General features: G+C 43.3%; 1 protein-coding gene across 4 annotated transcripts in view; it reads right to left on the reverse strand.

Moving 5' to 3' along the window:
• LOC109935843 (transcription cofactor vestigial-like protein 2) overlaps nucleotides 1-13,958 on the reverse strand; it is a 52,067-nt gene that overhangs the window by 7,172 nt on the left and 30,937 nt on the right. For 2 of the 4 annotated variants that reach the window (XM_020534478.2, XM_048613188.1), the window contains exons 1-2: nucleotides 6,558-6,790; nucleotides 3,904-4,171 (exon numbers count right to left, since the gene is read on the reverse strand). In XM_020534478.2, coding sequence (XP_020390067.1) covers nucleotides 3,904-4,171; nucleotides 6,558-6,638 — 349 coding nt within the window. In that variant the 5' untranslated portion in view covers nucleotides 6,639-6,790. Of the gene's footprint in view, nucleotides 1-3,903; nucleotides 4,172-4,928; nucleotides 4,974-6,557; nucleotides 6,791-13,958 lie in introns of those variants that run through there. The other 2 variants (XM_048613189.1, XM_048613190.1) reach the window with 2 other exon arrangements.

The following is a 13,958-nucleotide window of genomic DNA, read 5'->3' on the forward strand; positions in this document are numbered from 1 at the left end:
CATCCAGCCCTGCACCTTGTTGTCTCGGGCTAGATTGAGTGATGTGCAGGTAAATGGAAGGTGTGTCTGGGGCCTTGGACAGTGAGTGGGGAGGAAGTAAAGGGACCAGTGTGGCACATTCTGCAGTTGCAGGGGAAAGTGCCATTGGGGTGTGGGGGAAGTGCTGGAAGGTGTGAGGGGTGGGGGTGTGGGGCTGAGGAAGGAGTGGTCTGAGGGGAGGGGTTCCTATCCAACGCTGACATGTATTAATGAAAGCAAGAATATTTTTCCGTTTGACGTTGATATTATGTGAGGATGTGGGGAAAGTCGGGGAGCGGGTAGGAGTGAAGCGCGGGGTAACGACAAAAGGAGGCGTTCGGCCCATCGCGTATGTCCCTACTGCTTGAAGAAAAGACAGTGGCAGCGATTTCAGGTAAGGCTCTGCTGTGTTTAGCGGCTGGCCGGAGGGGATGTGTTACTTTGAGGATAAATAGAAGGCTCCTGTGGACATGTTCAAGGCAATGAGCACAAAACAAAATAATTCCGCGAGGTGATGTGAGGGCAATGAGCCGGGAGCTCCCGTTCTATTATCTGGCCACTATTGGAATTTGAAATGTTAAATAAGAATATTAAGCAGTGCAATGTTTAAAATAGGCCCGGTCCACAACAATCCTATTATTAGCCAGAATTCAGAAGGTCAAACCCGAGTCTATTAACATTAAAGCATTTTTGGAAACTCACGTTCTATTTTGGGGGCTGTAGTTTGCAGATGTGTAACTGATTAAAGAAGCTGATCTCTTGACGCCGCTATTTGCTTACATTACTCAGTCTGCTCCCCATTGAACACACCAGGAAATACAATAATGTGGGGAGAGGCTGGGAGGGGGAGAGTGTGCTATGTATTTTTCACTGTTACTTCATCATGAAGCCCCCCACCCGCCCAAAAACACAACAGTTCGGAAATTTGACCCCAGTCCCGTTTCTGTGTTACATTTTACTCATTTCAATTCGGTTAGGGTGACGGCTGTTAATGAGAGAGGATTCTACAGTCTCCTGTAAAATATTTATGCCTGAAAAACTTTCTGGAGTTTAGTTCGAATCCCATTGGGGCGTTATCCTGGAAGGATTTGTGAGAGTCTCAGGCCCATTGTTAGCACTGGTTTGTGATTTTACTGTCCACGTTATCTGGGAACAGGGAAAACCAACCGGGCTTTGGGATATTTTAGTGGGGAAACTCAGGAGGCCTAGCAGGGTTCTGAGGAAGTCACTGGACCCGAAACGTTAACTTTGCTTTCTCTCCACAGGTGCTGCCAAACCTGCTAAGTTTCTCCAGCACTTTCTGTTTTTTTTGTCTTAAGGAAGGACCCATTCCAAATAGAGAAAGGGAGGGAGAGAGAGAAGAAAACAGTCCTGTCTTTAACAATCAGTCTCACTCCCTATTTGCAGTCTAGGAGGTCCCACGGTTCGAGACTGGGACATTTCGGTTTTTCAGTTGTAGGTAGAGACATTTCTTCACTTCGGCTCATTTATTTCTCAACCAACATCTTCAAAAGGCTGTCGAGCGATTAGCATATGTCTGTGGGATCTTGCTGTGTGCTGTGTGACTGCAGCGGTTTCCTGCACCACGACAGACCCTACACTTTTAAAAGTATTTCAGATATAAGCAAAGTCCTGCAGAGGCTTGACATGTGAAATTTAAAAAGAGAAACAGAAATTGCTGGAGAAATTCAGCGGGCCTGGCATCTTCAGTGGAGAAAGAAACAGCGTTAACGCTTCGAGTGTGGGAGGACTTCTCAAGAACTTGGAAGAGGTCATTATTGGATTTGAAACGTTAACGCTGTTTTCTCTTTCCACAGATCCCACCTAACCTGCCGAGTTTCTACAACAATTCCTGTTTTTATTGATTAAAAAATGCTTCATTAGTTGCAAAGTGTTTTGGGGAGGTCCTGAGGCGCTATATAAAGGCAAGTTCCTTTCTTTTAGCACTCCTCTCGCCTGTTCTCTGGTTTGGTCTGGTTCCGACTTGTATGAGGTAATAATTTACCTCCTCGTTGGGGCGGTGGGGGCTGAGGTTAATGTAACCATCAAGGTGTGAATTGGCAGGAGAATGTAACAACGGAAAGTTCCTGGTAAACATTTATCATGTTCATCAAGCTAAGAAACAGGGATGTGCTTTTTCCAACATGGATCGACGGGTTGTCTGGGATCACTGTTCCAGTTTAGATTCCTGGAAAGAAAGAGAAAGTGGCGTGGAGGGGGAAGAGTGTATTTTTCACTTTTCTCGAATAATTAACCAAACAGTTTTTTTAAAAACGCATCTTCTATTCAACTTGTTCAGGGATGTCATTACACACATCTGGAGCAGGTGGGCCTTGAACGCTGGCCTCCCGGTCCTGAGGTAGGGACACTAGAGAGCCAAGCCCCCGACACCAACGTAGTCATTGATTCGGAAATTTGACCCATTTCCCGTTTCACAATTTACTCATTTCGGTTCCGTTAGGGTGACGGTTGTGAATGAGGGAGGATTCTACAGTTTCCTGTAAAATATTTATATCTGAAATACTTTTTTGGTTGAGTCCCGTTCTGAGGGCTGTGAGCAGAACATTGCTGGGGCCAGGTAGCTGAAACAGAGAACTCCAGATACTGGGAACGTGAAACAAAGTCTGAAAGCGCCGGTGAAATTCAGGAGGTTTCACAGATTTCTCTGTGCTGGGCAGGAACTCCAAACTGGAGCCTCGAGAAAGAGCTGATCGCACAGCGAGCAAATTCCCGACAGTTTCAGACAATTCCTTGAAAGTGGAGGCGCTGGTAGACAGGACAGTGAAGTGGGCAGAAGTTGCCGGTTCTGAGGAAGGATCACCCATTGGAAACATTAATTCTGATTTTTCCTCACAGATGCTGCGAGATCTGCTGAGCTTTTCCAGCAACTTCTGTTTTTTTGTTGCTGATTTACAGCATCCGCTGTTCTTTGGCTTTTATACAAAGAAGGTGTTTGGCACACTTGCCTTTATTGGTCAGTGTATTGAGTAAAGGAGTTTGGGAGGTCATATTGCGGCTGTACAGGACATTGGCTAGGTCACTTTTGGAATACTGAGAGCAATTCTGGTCTCCCTGCTATAGGAAAGGTACTGTTAAACTTTGGAAGGTTTCTGAAAAGATTTACAAGGATGTTGCCAGGGTTGGAGGGTTTGATCTAAATGGAGAGGCTGAATAGACTGGGGCTATTTTCCCTGGAGCATCGGAGGTTGAGGGGTGACCTTATAGAGGTTTATAAAATCATGAGGGGCACGGGTAGGGTGAATAGCCAGGGTGATTTCCCCAGCGTAGGGGAGATCAAAACTAGAAGGCGCAGGTTTAAGGAGAGAGCGGAAAGGTAATAAAAGGGACCTAGGGGCCAACATTTTCGCGCAGAGGATGGTGGGTGTGTGGAATGAGCTGCCAGAGAAAGTGATGGAGGCTGGTACAATTACAACATTTAAAAGGCATCTGGATGGGTATGTGAATAAGAAGGTTTTAGAGGGATATGGGCCAAATGCTGGCAAATGGGACTAGATTTATATCGGATATCTGGTCGGCATGATTGAGTTGGACCAAAGGATCTGTTTCCCTGCTGTACAACTCTATGACTCTCTACACACTCAGAGATAGCAGGAACTGCAGATGCTGGAGAATCTGAGATAACAAGGTGTAGAGCTGGATGAACACAGCAGGCCAAGCAGCATCAGAGGAGCAGGAAAGCTGACGTTTCGGGCCTAGACCCTTCTTCAGAAATCAGAACTTCAGAACTCTCTATACACTATTTGGATGATAGCACAGTTCAAAATCATTGTTTTAAAAACAATATTTGATGCATTTGGGGAAAGTAACAGGGGTAGGAAGAGGTACAAGCCGCAGAAATGCCATTTGGCCACTCAGCTCCCTTACCTGATGAGCCTGAAGTGGTTTTCCTGGGTTTGTAACTCCTGCTCTCAGGGCTGTAGTTGCTTAATGCTCGGGTAAAGTGCTCATCCACCGTGCTGCTGATATCCCCGTTAAAATAGGTGAAGAGGACACACTTAGAGTTAATGTACTCAGCCTCAGGTCTCTCCTTGTCCCTGATGGAATCCTCTTTACCGGGAGCCGAGGGGCGGCCAGAGCTGCTGGATACACCTTCCATCGCCACACCCTGCACTCGTGGGTAAACAGAGAGAGCCTGCAGGGAGGAGATTGAGGGTCGTTACAATGGCCAGGGAGGCTGGGAGACATTTTGTTTGCATTTCACAAATATACTTGATTCACAAAATAACTTTGTGTATATACATTGTCACATACGCAGTTCTGTACTGTAGCATATCAACTGAACGAACAAACAATTGAGTTTAACTCCTACATTCCTACAACACCTGGCGTTCGGAGTTCAACACAGAAAGAAGCGGACACCAGCTCCCAGCCGCCCCCCCCCCCACCCCCAGAAACTCCCATCCCCCACACCCTTTCACACTCACGGGGTTGTTTTGGGAATGGGGATGAACTTTAATTCCCAACAATTCTGCCATAAGTGGAAAGTCAATACCAACAACAGAAATTGCTGGAAATGCTCAGTAGGTCCGGCAGCATCTGTGGAGAGAAATCAGAGTTTAACGTTTCGGGTCCAGTGACCCTTCCTCAGAACTCAGCCATGACCAGCCTGAGTTTCATTGTAAGCGGGTTATTATTGCCCTGGGAGAGCACAGAGAGCTGTGAAACCCGCTGTGATAGGCTTAGGGTGAGGGTTAGGAAAGTGTTTCTCCTCTCGCCTTGAATCACAGAGACCCGTCCTTTTCTGATGTTACACTCTCCCCGGACTCTCACAGAGTGGAAACAATTCCCTGTCGGATTCGGGAAATTCTTTCCGATTCTGTTACTTAGTTTCCCGTTTTAAACAACGACGTGTCGGCGGTGACATAATTCGATTCCAGTAATAAACCCACCGCCTCCTGGTTTTTCATTCACCATGTCTCCCATCCCGTTCGCTCGCTCCCACTCCCCCATCGTCTCCGTCTCTGCCCCCCTTGCCTGGCAGCACAGCCTCGGGGGGGGGGGGGGGGGGGGGGGGGGGGGGGGGGGGGGGGGTGGGGGGGCCCCCGCGGGGGGGGGGGGGTGTGAGTGTTTTACACAGAGGGAGAGAGGGAGGTGCGGGATTTGAATGTGTTTGAGGGAGAGAGAAGGAGGGTCGCGGGATATGCATGTCTTACAGAGACACAGAGAGAGAGGTGCGGAATGTCTGTACCCCATGTGGTACCACTGTGTATTGAATATTACGTGGAGGTGCCAGTGTTGGACTGGGTTGGAGAAAGCTGCGTTGAAAGCTTGTGATTTCAAATAAACCTGTTGGACTATAACCTGGTGCCGTGTGACATCTGACAATGGCATTAGAATAGCCCTGATATTATAACTCTGGGATTACAGTAGCCCTTGGCGCTACAACTCTGATAATTACATACCCCATGATATTACAGATCTGGGATTATAATAGCCCTTGATATTACAGATCTTGGATTACAAAAGCCCTTGACATTACAGGTCTGGCATTACAATAGCCCTTGATATTACAGCTCTAGGATCACAATAGCCCTTGATATTACAACTCTGGGATTACAATAGCCCTTGATATTACATATCTGGGATTACAATAGCCCTTGGCATTACAACTCTGGGATTACAATAGCCCTTGGCATTACCGATCTGGAATTACAGAAACTCTTGCACATCACAGACACAGTTCGCCTTCACCAGAAAAAGCGCTGACTTTGTTCAAATGAGAATCTGAGCAGAAACGTAAAGAAAACATTTCGCAGAGCGGCTCAGGGTCTAGCACTCTCCCTGCTCTATCCCAACCCGACGGGTGGAACGTTAAGGATCTGGCTCTGCCTCCGCCGAAACAGCAGGTTCAAACAGAAAGTTAAAACCTCAGACGAGAGGAAGGTAAACTTTGGGAAAAGATTTAACGAACGATGGAGACAGAATCGCCGCTGGGGCCGGCTGTGTTTATCTGCTCACGGTGTGCCCGGAGATATCTCTCTGAGCTCTCGCTAACTGCGGGCATTTCCCCAAAACTGCTGCTTTACCCGGGGGCTACACCACTCCCGGGGGCTTCAATTAAGCAAAAAAAAATACTGGCAGTCCCTCCCTACACTACCACACCCGCCAGGCACCACCCAGCCCCGAGATCTCAAAAAAGTTTCAATCAGTTTGTTAGTAAGGACAGATTTTCTCCCAAAGCGGAGGACCCGATTGGAAATATTCCGTCCCACGGAACCACGGCTCAGTTTGCGTCAGTACCATTCACCCCTCGGCGAACAGAAACCTCAATCTCAAACAGAAATAGAAACTGGTGGAGAAACTCAGCAGCTCTGGCAGCATCTGCGGAGAGAGAGAAACAGTTAACGTTTCGGATCCAGTGTGACCCTTCGTCAGGACAGTCTGCTCCAATTCGACCCGAGTGGCCGCCCAATCTTTCTGCCCTGAGCAATACTGCAGATACCACTCGGGGTTCTTAAATACCCCCTCCCCCCCCCCCCCCCCATTAAGAAATGATCGATCTCTGTGTCGAGTCCTACCTGTGCTGCATACGCTGGGTGCTTGTGAAATAAAGGGTGATATGCTCCATACGTGGGGTACATAATATCCAGACAGCTCATGGTGGGAACAGGAGGTCATGGGACAGACTCCAGCCTCAGACAGCTGAGACCTCCATGGTGACACTCGGAGATCCCCCCCACCCCCACACACTGCTAGTCACTCAGTTAAACCCCAGGGTGTGTGTGTGTGTGTATGTGTCTGTGTGTGTGGGTGAGTGACAACCACTACCTCTACTGGAAACAGTTCTTGCAGCCGAGATTTTAAACCCCTCCCAGGGTCTGGTTTAACCCGCAGCTCCCCAACCAATCGCCTCCAGCAGAAACGGAGATCCATGCAAATGAGAGAGACTTTCTTTGACAGGAATTTGGAAAAGTTGATCGTAGGAGGCTTTTACTAAACAGACCCCTCGGTTATACACAGACCTGCATCGATGATCATCTATTTTGTGAAAGAATTCTGCGAGAGAATTCTGAACAAAACAACATCAAGCATGTGCCCGAATTAAAAGTTGCACATCAATAAACTGGTCCTGAAGAATATTTTCATTTTCAGCTTTCCAGCTCCATAAATAGTTGTGGAATTTTAATACTTGTTTTTAACGCCTTGGTGGAAATGAAGCATGAGATTATTTTCTGAACGCATAACTTGTTAAAGGTAGGAATGAGAACGAGATATAAATATAATGTTGCTCGTCTGTTTCTTTGAAAAAAAAGCTATCGACATTTCTTCGCTCACACCCTCTTAGTTTTATTGCTCTCTCCGCCGCAAGTCGAGATTTTCACAATTGGGATGGGGAGAATTTAATAAAAAGAGCTGGGCTCCCAGTTTATTCTGATGTAAAATGCCAGTACCCCAGCCCCCTCAACTTTTCACAAGTGGCAAATATTTGGAACCGAAGTAATTTCGTGTCGACCTAACCGTGTACTTTATGAAACTGGATAGTCTGATACCTCCAGGAGCCAGCAGTACAAACTCGTGACAACGGAGGAACTTAAATCTGCTTTTTTATTGTCAATTCCAGCTTAGTTTAATCAATTCGTGAATCAAAACAGCCACTGATATGAATCATCTCCAGGCTTTTGCTGCACTACAACTGATGTTATCAGTTAAAATCATTAGGCATTCTACTGTAGTCACGCAGCTGTGATTAGAAAGTTGCGGGACTTCAGGACAATCAAGACTGACACTCCAGGGCAATTCTGAGCGGGTGTTGTTCAACCTCTTGAACTAGACTGTTCTCGACTTCTTACATGATCTTAAAAGAACCACCCTCCTCCCCCCATCCCCCATAATCCAATACCACTTGGAATAAACGCAATGTGTTCTGGTCAATAGTTATCCCTCAATCAACATCAGACCCATATTAAGACATTATGTCAGCATTATCACATTAGTATTTGAGAACTTTTGCTGTGTGCAAATTGGCTGTTACATCCCCTAAATGGCAACAATGGCAACAAATAGGGTCTTGTGTGGCAGAGATGGAAGATCTGGGTTCAGGTCCAGCTGCCCTGGAGAAGTAGATTTTTTTGGCCAACTTGTTCAGAAACATTATGACACATATTTAGGGTTGTAGGACTTGAACCTTGACCTCCTGGTTCAGAGATAGTGACACGACCACTTTGGCACAATGTCTCTCCCTGGACCTTCATTGTAGCATGCAGGGGCTTGGTTAGCTTGGATGGCTAGTTTGCAATACAGGGTGATGCCAAAATCATGGGTTCAATTCCTGAATGTCTGAAGTTACCATAAGGACTCTCCTTCTCAACATCTCCCCTTGCATGGTGTGTGGTGACCCTCAGGTTAATCTCACCACTAGTCTTCCCAATCCAATGAGAGAGCAGCCTTCTGGGACCATGGTGACAGTACCTTTATTGTAACATGCCCAATCAGGTTCATTAAAGATTATAATAATACTACAAAATTATTTAATTGGCTGTAAAGTGCTTTGGAGTGTCCTGTGGCCATTAATGATGCTATCTAAATGCAGATCTTTTCTGTAAAATGTCCAAGGGATTAAATGACCATTGAAATATTTTTATTTTGTGTAGAACTTATTAGGCAATACATTCCTTGCTTTGCAAACCTTAGATGTAGATAATCACATTTGAAAGAAAAACTTGATCATTTTGAAATTTGCATCAAGAAAACAGTGAGTGTACTACTGCAACAAAACATTATTGAAAATAAAGCATTCGAAGGAAAGGCAGTCTCGAGTTAAAGAGACAGCCATAATTCAGAAACAAACACCATTATAACTATGAGATAACAAGGTGTAGAGCTGGATGAACACAGCAGGCCAAGCAGCATCAGAGGAGCAGGAAGGCCGACGTTTCGGGCCTAGACCCTTCTTCAGATTCTCCAGCATCTGCAGTTCCTACTATCTCTGAAACCATTATAACTATGTCACACAAGTAGTAATGTAGCAATGGCTGAGTGTTGGTGGAATTCTTGATGCTATTATTGCTGAGAGATATCATAAAATAGTTTAACTTTGAATTTACATAAATAAGGGAATCGCTGATGGGCAGATATTGCGTAGTTTAACTTTGAAACCAAAATTGCAATCATATGATTTAAAAATGACAAAATTGACCCACAGAAGCAGCACCTCTTCAAAAAAGCATGTAAAAATAAATTAAATTTTCCTTCAAAATAATTCTAGCTGATGATTCATACAATATTTCATCCAATAACACAAACAACTAAATAATTTAGAGACTTTGGGCAACATTTATTATTATAGCCCCAGAATAGTAAAATTGAAAATAAAATCGTATTAGAGAAATTCTGTCAGTTAACATACTATTCTTGAGGTGACTGAGGAAGGAGGGGAATGGGTTCTATTATATAGAAAAAAGTTACTATATGCTTTTAACATTTTTGTCTGACAAGCTGACAAACTCAGAACTTGCTTATTATGTTTTGTCAGGGGGATTACTGCAAACAAAAAACCTTTCCCACCAGTGAATGGAAGTGAGAAATAGGAGTGAGAAAGTTTCAAGATTTGTTTGATGCACTGTCAACTTTGTGCTACTTTTGATTTAGGACTCAATGACAAGAGCAACTTTTCAGCTACATTCCCATCAGATAATTAATAAGGACAGGTCATTTTTAACACCTAAATTTTACTGTCAAAATAATAAATTAAAACTCAGTTTCTGATTCATATTTTCCGTAAGACGAGAAGGGAAACATATTATGGACGCACCCAACCTTGTTTCTTACGATCTCATCGCATTTAAACAGGGTTGGAATCAAAACACATTCCACTGTTGCCTGCTATGATTCAACCATTCCCATTTTCTCATGACTTCAAAACTGAGTATTTCTGAGTGTAACATAAAACTGAGTATCACATGTACCTTCTTAAACTGATTCATCTACCTGCTCTGCTAACTTCTATCCTGCTATCTGTAGATATGTACATAAAGGTCCTTCCTATCTTCAGTACTTACCAGAATTTTACTATTCATAGTATAAACCCTTGCTTTCTTAGCTCTCCCCCAGTGCATTACCCCACATTTTTCCAGTTGATTTTAATCCATCACTGCTGCACCCACTGACTAGTCTGTTCACATCCTCCTGCGGTTTATGGCTATCCTCTTTAATATACACCATACCAATTTTTGTGTAATATGTAGGTGTCTTGACCAAACCCTCTGTGTTTAATTCCAAATCATTAATGTACACCACAAACAGAAAGGGTCCCAGCCCCGAGCCCTGTGGAACCTCAGTAGAAACAGACTTCTATATACTTTCACTCTCTGCTTCCTACCTCTCAGACAATTTTGGATCCCTTAGGTTCTTACCTCCTTGACCTATTTGCTGTAAAGGACCATATCAAAAACCTTGCTAAATTCCATGTAGGCCACATCAAATGTATTACTCTTATCAATATTCCTGGGTACGTCCTTGAGAAATTTGACCAGATTTGTCAAACACGACCCTCCCTCACCAAATCCACACCGACTATGCCTGATTAATTCATGTCTCTCCAAGTGCAGATATATTTTATCCCTCAGAATTCTTTCTAACAACTTCCCCACTTCAGGTTAGATGGATTGGCTTGTTTTATTGACCTATCCTTCCTCCCTTTTAAACAATGGAACAAGAAAGGCTGCTCAAGCAAGTTTGTAAGGATAAGCCCAGCAATTACAGACCAGTCAGTTTAACTTCAGTAGTGGGCTAGGTTCTAGAGGCAATTATTCAGGACAGAGTTAGCAGTTACATGGAAAAAGGTGGGTTGATTAGAAAGAGTCAGTATGGATTTCTAAAAGGGAAATTTGCTAACTTGTTAGAGCTTTTTGAAAATGTTACAAAAAGGTTTGATGGGGCTAATGCTGTTGATGTTGTCTACATGGACCATCAGAAGGCATCTGATACTCTGCTATGCAACAGACTTGTGAGAAAAGTTACAGGACATGGAATATAAGGTCAGTAGCAATGTGGATCCAAAATTGGCTGAGTGATAGGAAACAGAGAGTAATGGTTAATGGATATTTTTCAGGCAGGAGGAAGGTTTATAATGGAGTTCTCCAGGGGTCAGTATTAGCACTCTTGCTTTTCCTGAACATGTTAATGATCTACATTGTGGTGTGCAGAAGACAATTTCAACATTTGCAGATGAAACAAAACTTGGAAGCATTGTAAACTGTGAGGAGAACAGTGTAGAACTCCAAAAGGACATAGACAAGTTGGTAGAGTGGTTAGATAGATGGCAGAAGAGTTTCAATGCAGAGAGGTATCAGGCAAAGGATTTTGGTAGGATGAACATTGAAAGACAATATAAAATAGGGGATTCAATTCTAAAGGGGTGCAAGAACAGAGGAACCTAGGTGTATATGTGCACAGATCATTGAAGGTGGCTGGACAGGTGGAGAGAGCAATAAGCATTCGGTACCCTTGACTTCATTAATAGGGGCATAGAGTATAAAAGCAAGGAGGTGACATTGTACTTTATAAGACACCTGTTAGACCTCAGCTGGTGTATTATGTACAGATTTCAGCACCACATTATAGGAAAGATGTGAATGCATTGGAGAGAGTGCAGAAGAAATTTACAAGACTGATTCCGGGAATGAGAAACTTCAGTTATGAGAATAGATTGAAGAAGTTGTGACTGTTCAATTGGAGAGAAGAAGTCTATGAGGAGATCTGATGGAGGTTTTCAAAATTATGAGCAGGCTGGATAAGGTAGGATATTGGCATAGATGATGTTTGCTTGAACAGTCATTCAGGCACAAGGGGCCAAATGATCACTGTCTGTGTCATAAGATTCCTGTGTTTCTGTGAAAATGTTAACAGTCTTCCAGTCCTCTGGTACTTTACCTGTGGCCAGAGAGGATTTGATAATTACTGCCTTTGCTCCTGATATCTCCTTCGTTGCTTCCTCAACAGCCTGGGATACAACTCATCTAGGCCTGTGGATTCATCCTTTCCTAAGGCAGCTAAACACACCAGTACGTCCGCTCCCTTCTTATATTAATTTCTTCTAATATTTCACAGTCCTCCACCTTGTTGTCTACACCTGTGCTGCCTTTTTCCATTGTGAAGATTGATGCAAGGGATTCTTTGAGATTGATGCCCATATTTTCCTGATCCACACACAGATTGCCGCTATGGTCCCTAATGTTTCCTACTCTTTGCTTAGCTATTCTCTTGCTCTTTATATAATTAAAAATCCCTTTGGGTTTCTTTATTCTACTTGCCAATGCTTTCCCATGCACTCGCTTAGCTTTCCAAATTTCTTTTTTAAGTTCCCCCTGCACTTTTTAAATTTCCTGTGGTGACTCCACGTGTTGAACCCTCAGTATCTACCACAAGCTTCTCTACTCTATATGTGCTTTGATATCCAGGGTTCTCCAGTCTTGATTCTATCCTTTGTCTTTACAGGAACATATTTGCCCTGCAGTCTTGCTATTTTGTCCTTGAATACCTACCACTGCTCTGACAGTTTTATCTGCAAGTGGCTGTGCTGAGTCTACTGCTCTAGAATTCTTTCCTTTAACTTCTTTGGCTCACTCCTTCTACCTCCATTTACTAATACTCTTTTGGGATCCTTCTTAAAGCCCAAGTCTTTTGGCACCTGGTTCTAACATCATCCTTAACACTATATGGGCTTTGACTGCAATCTAGAAATACCTTGGTAATCATTACCAAATAGTAATATGGTGCCAGCATTCTCCCTGAACACTATTCCTGGTGAATTACAAATGTGTCTTAAATTCTAAATCAGCAGAAATCTATCAGGTATGTTTACAAATTTGTTACCACATCAGAAATTGTCTTCCTCACAGGAAGGAACTTGAAGTAAAAGTCATGACCACCTAATGTCTCAAAGCAACTTATAGCCAATTAAATACTTTTTGAATTGTAATTACTGTTGTAATGTAGGAAAATCCACAGCCAATTTGCACACAGCTAGCCCCCTCCAGCAGCATTGTCATAATAAATAGGGAATCCATGTTTTGTGATGTTGATTGAGGAATAAATATTGGTAAGGACTGGTCTTCTTGAAAACATTTCTTGTGATCCTTCAAATCCATTACCAACAGTGCAATGCTTCCTCAGTATCTGCACTGGAGAGTTATACTCAATTTTAGTGCTCAAACCCTGGCCTATAGAATGGCTCTTAAATCTGGAACATTGTGATCCAGAGCAGAGACTGATAGCAGAGATGAAGGTTGGACATTTTAAATTCATTTAGATATATACCAAACAATTTAAACAGTTTGAATTCAGCATGGTCAGTTAGATCAGAGGTATTTTAAGAAATGGAACACATGCTAAGTTTTACCTTTATTCATATGTACAACATAATATTATATTGGATGGGAAAATGCTTATGACAGTTGGAAAGGAAAAATCTTCTCTGAAAATGAAGGCTATTCTTTTAAATTTATATTTTTGAAGGTGTGCTGCACTGTCAGAGATGCTGTCTTTCAGCAGAAAAGTTAAACAGAGGTCCTGCTTGCTCTTTCAGGTGGTTGGGAAAGATCCCATGATAGCATTTTGAAGAAAAGAAGGAAAGTTACCCAGGGAGTCCAGGTCAATAATTATCCCAAAACAACATCATAAAACCAGATTATTTGGTTTTGAGGAAGGGTCACCGGACCCGAAATGTTAACTCTGTTTTTTCCTTCACAGATGCTGCCAGACCTGCTGGGCTTTTCCAGCAACTTGGTTTTTGAATATGGTTCTTATTACATTTCTGTTTAAGGGATCTTGGTGTGTGCAAATTGGTTGCTTTAGTTCCCAGCTTACATATAAAATTAAAACTTCAAAATATTTCATTGGCTGTAGAGCACTTTGGGACGTCTGGTTGTCATGAAAGGGACTGTTCAAGTGTGAATCTTCCTTTCGTTTTAGACTCTATA

Source organism: Rhincodon typus, chromosome 27 (genome assembly GCF_021869965.1).
Source record: "Rhincodon typus isolate 14 chromosome 27, sRhiTyp1.1, whole genome shotgun sequence".
Lineage (NCBI taxonomy): Eukaryota > Metazoa > Chordata > Chondrichthyes > Orectolobiformes > Rhincodontidae > Rhincodon > Rhincodon typus.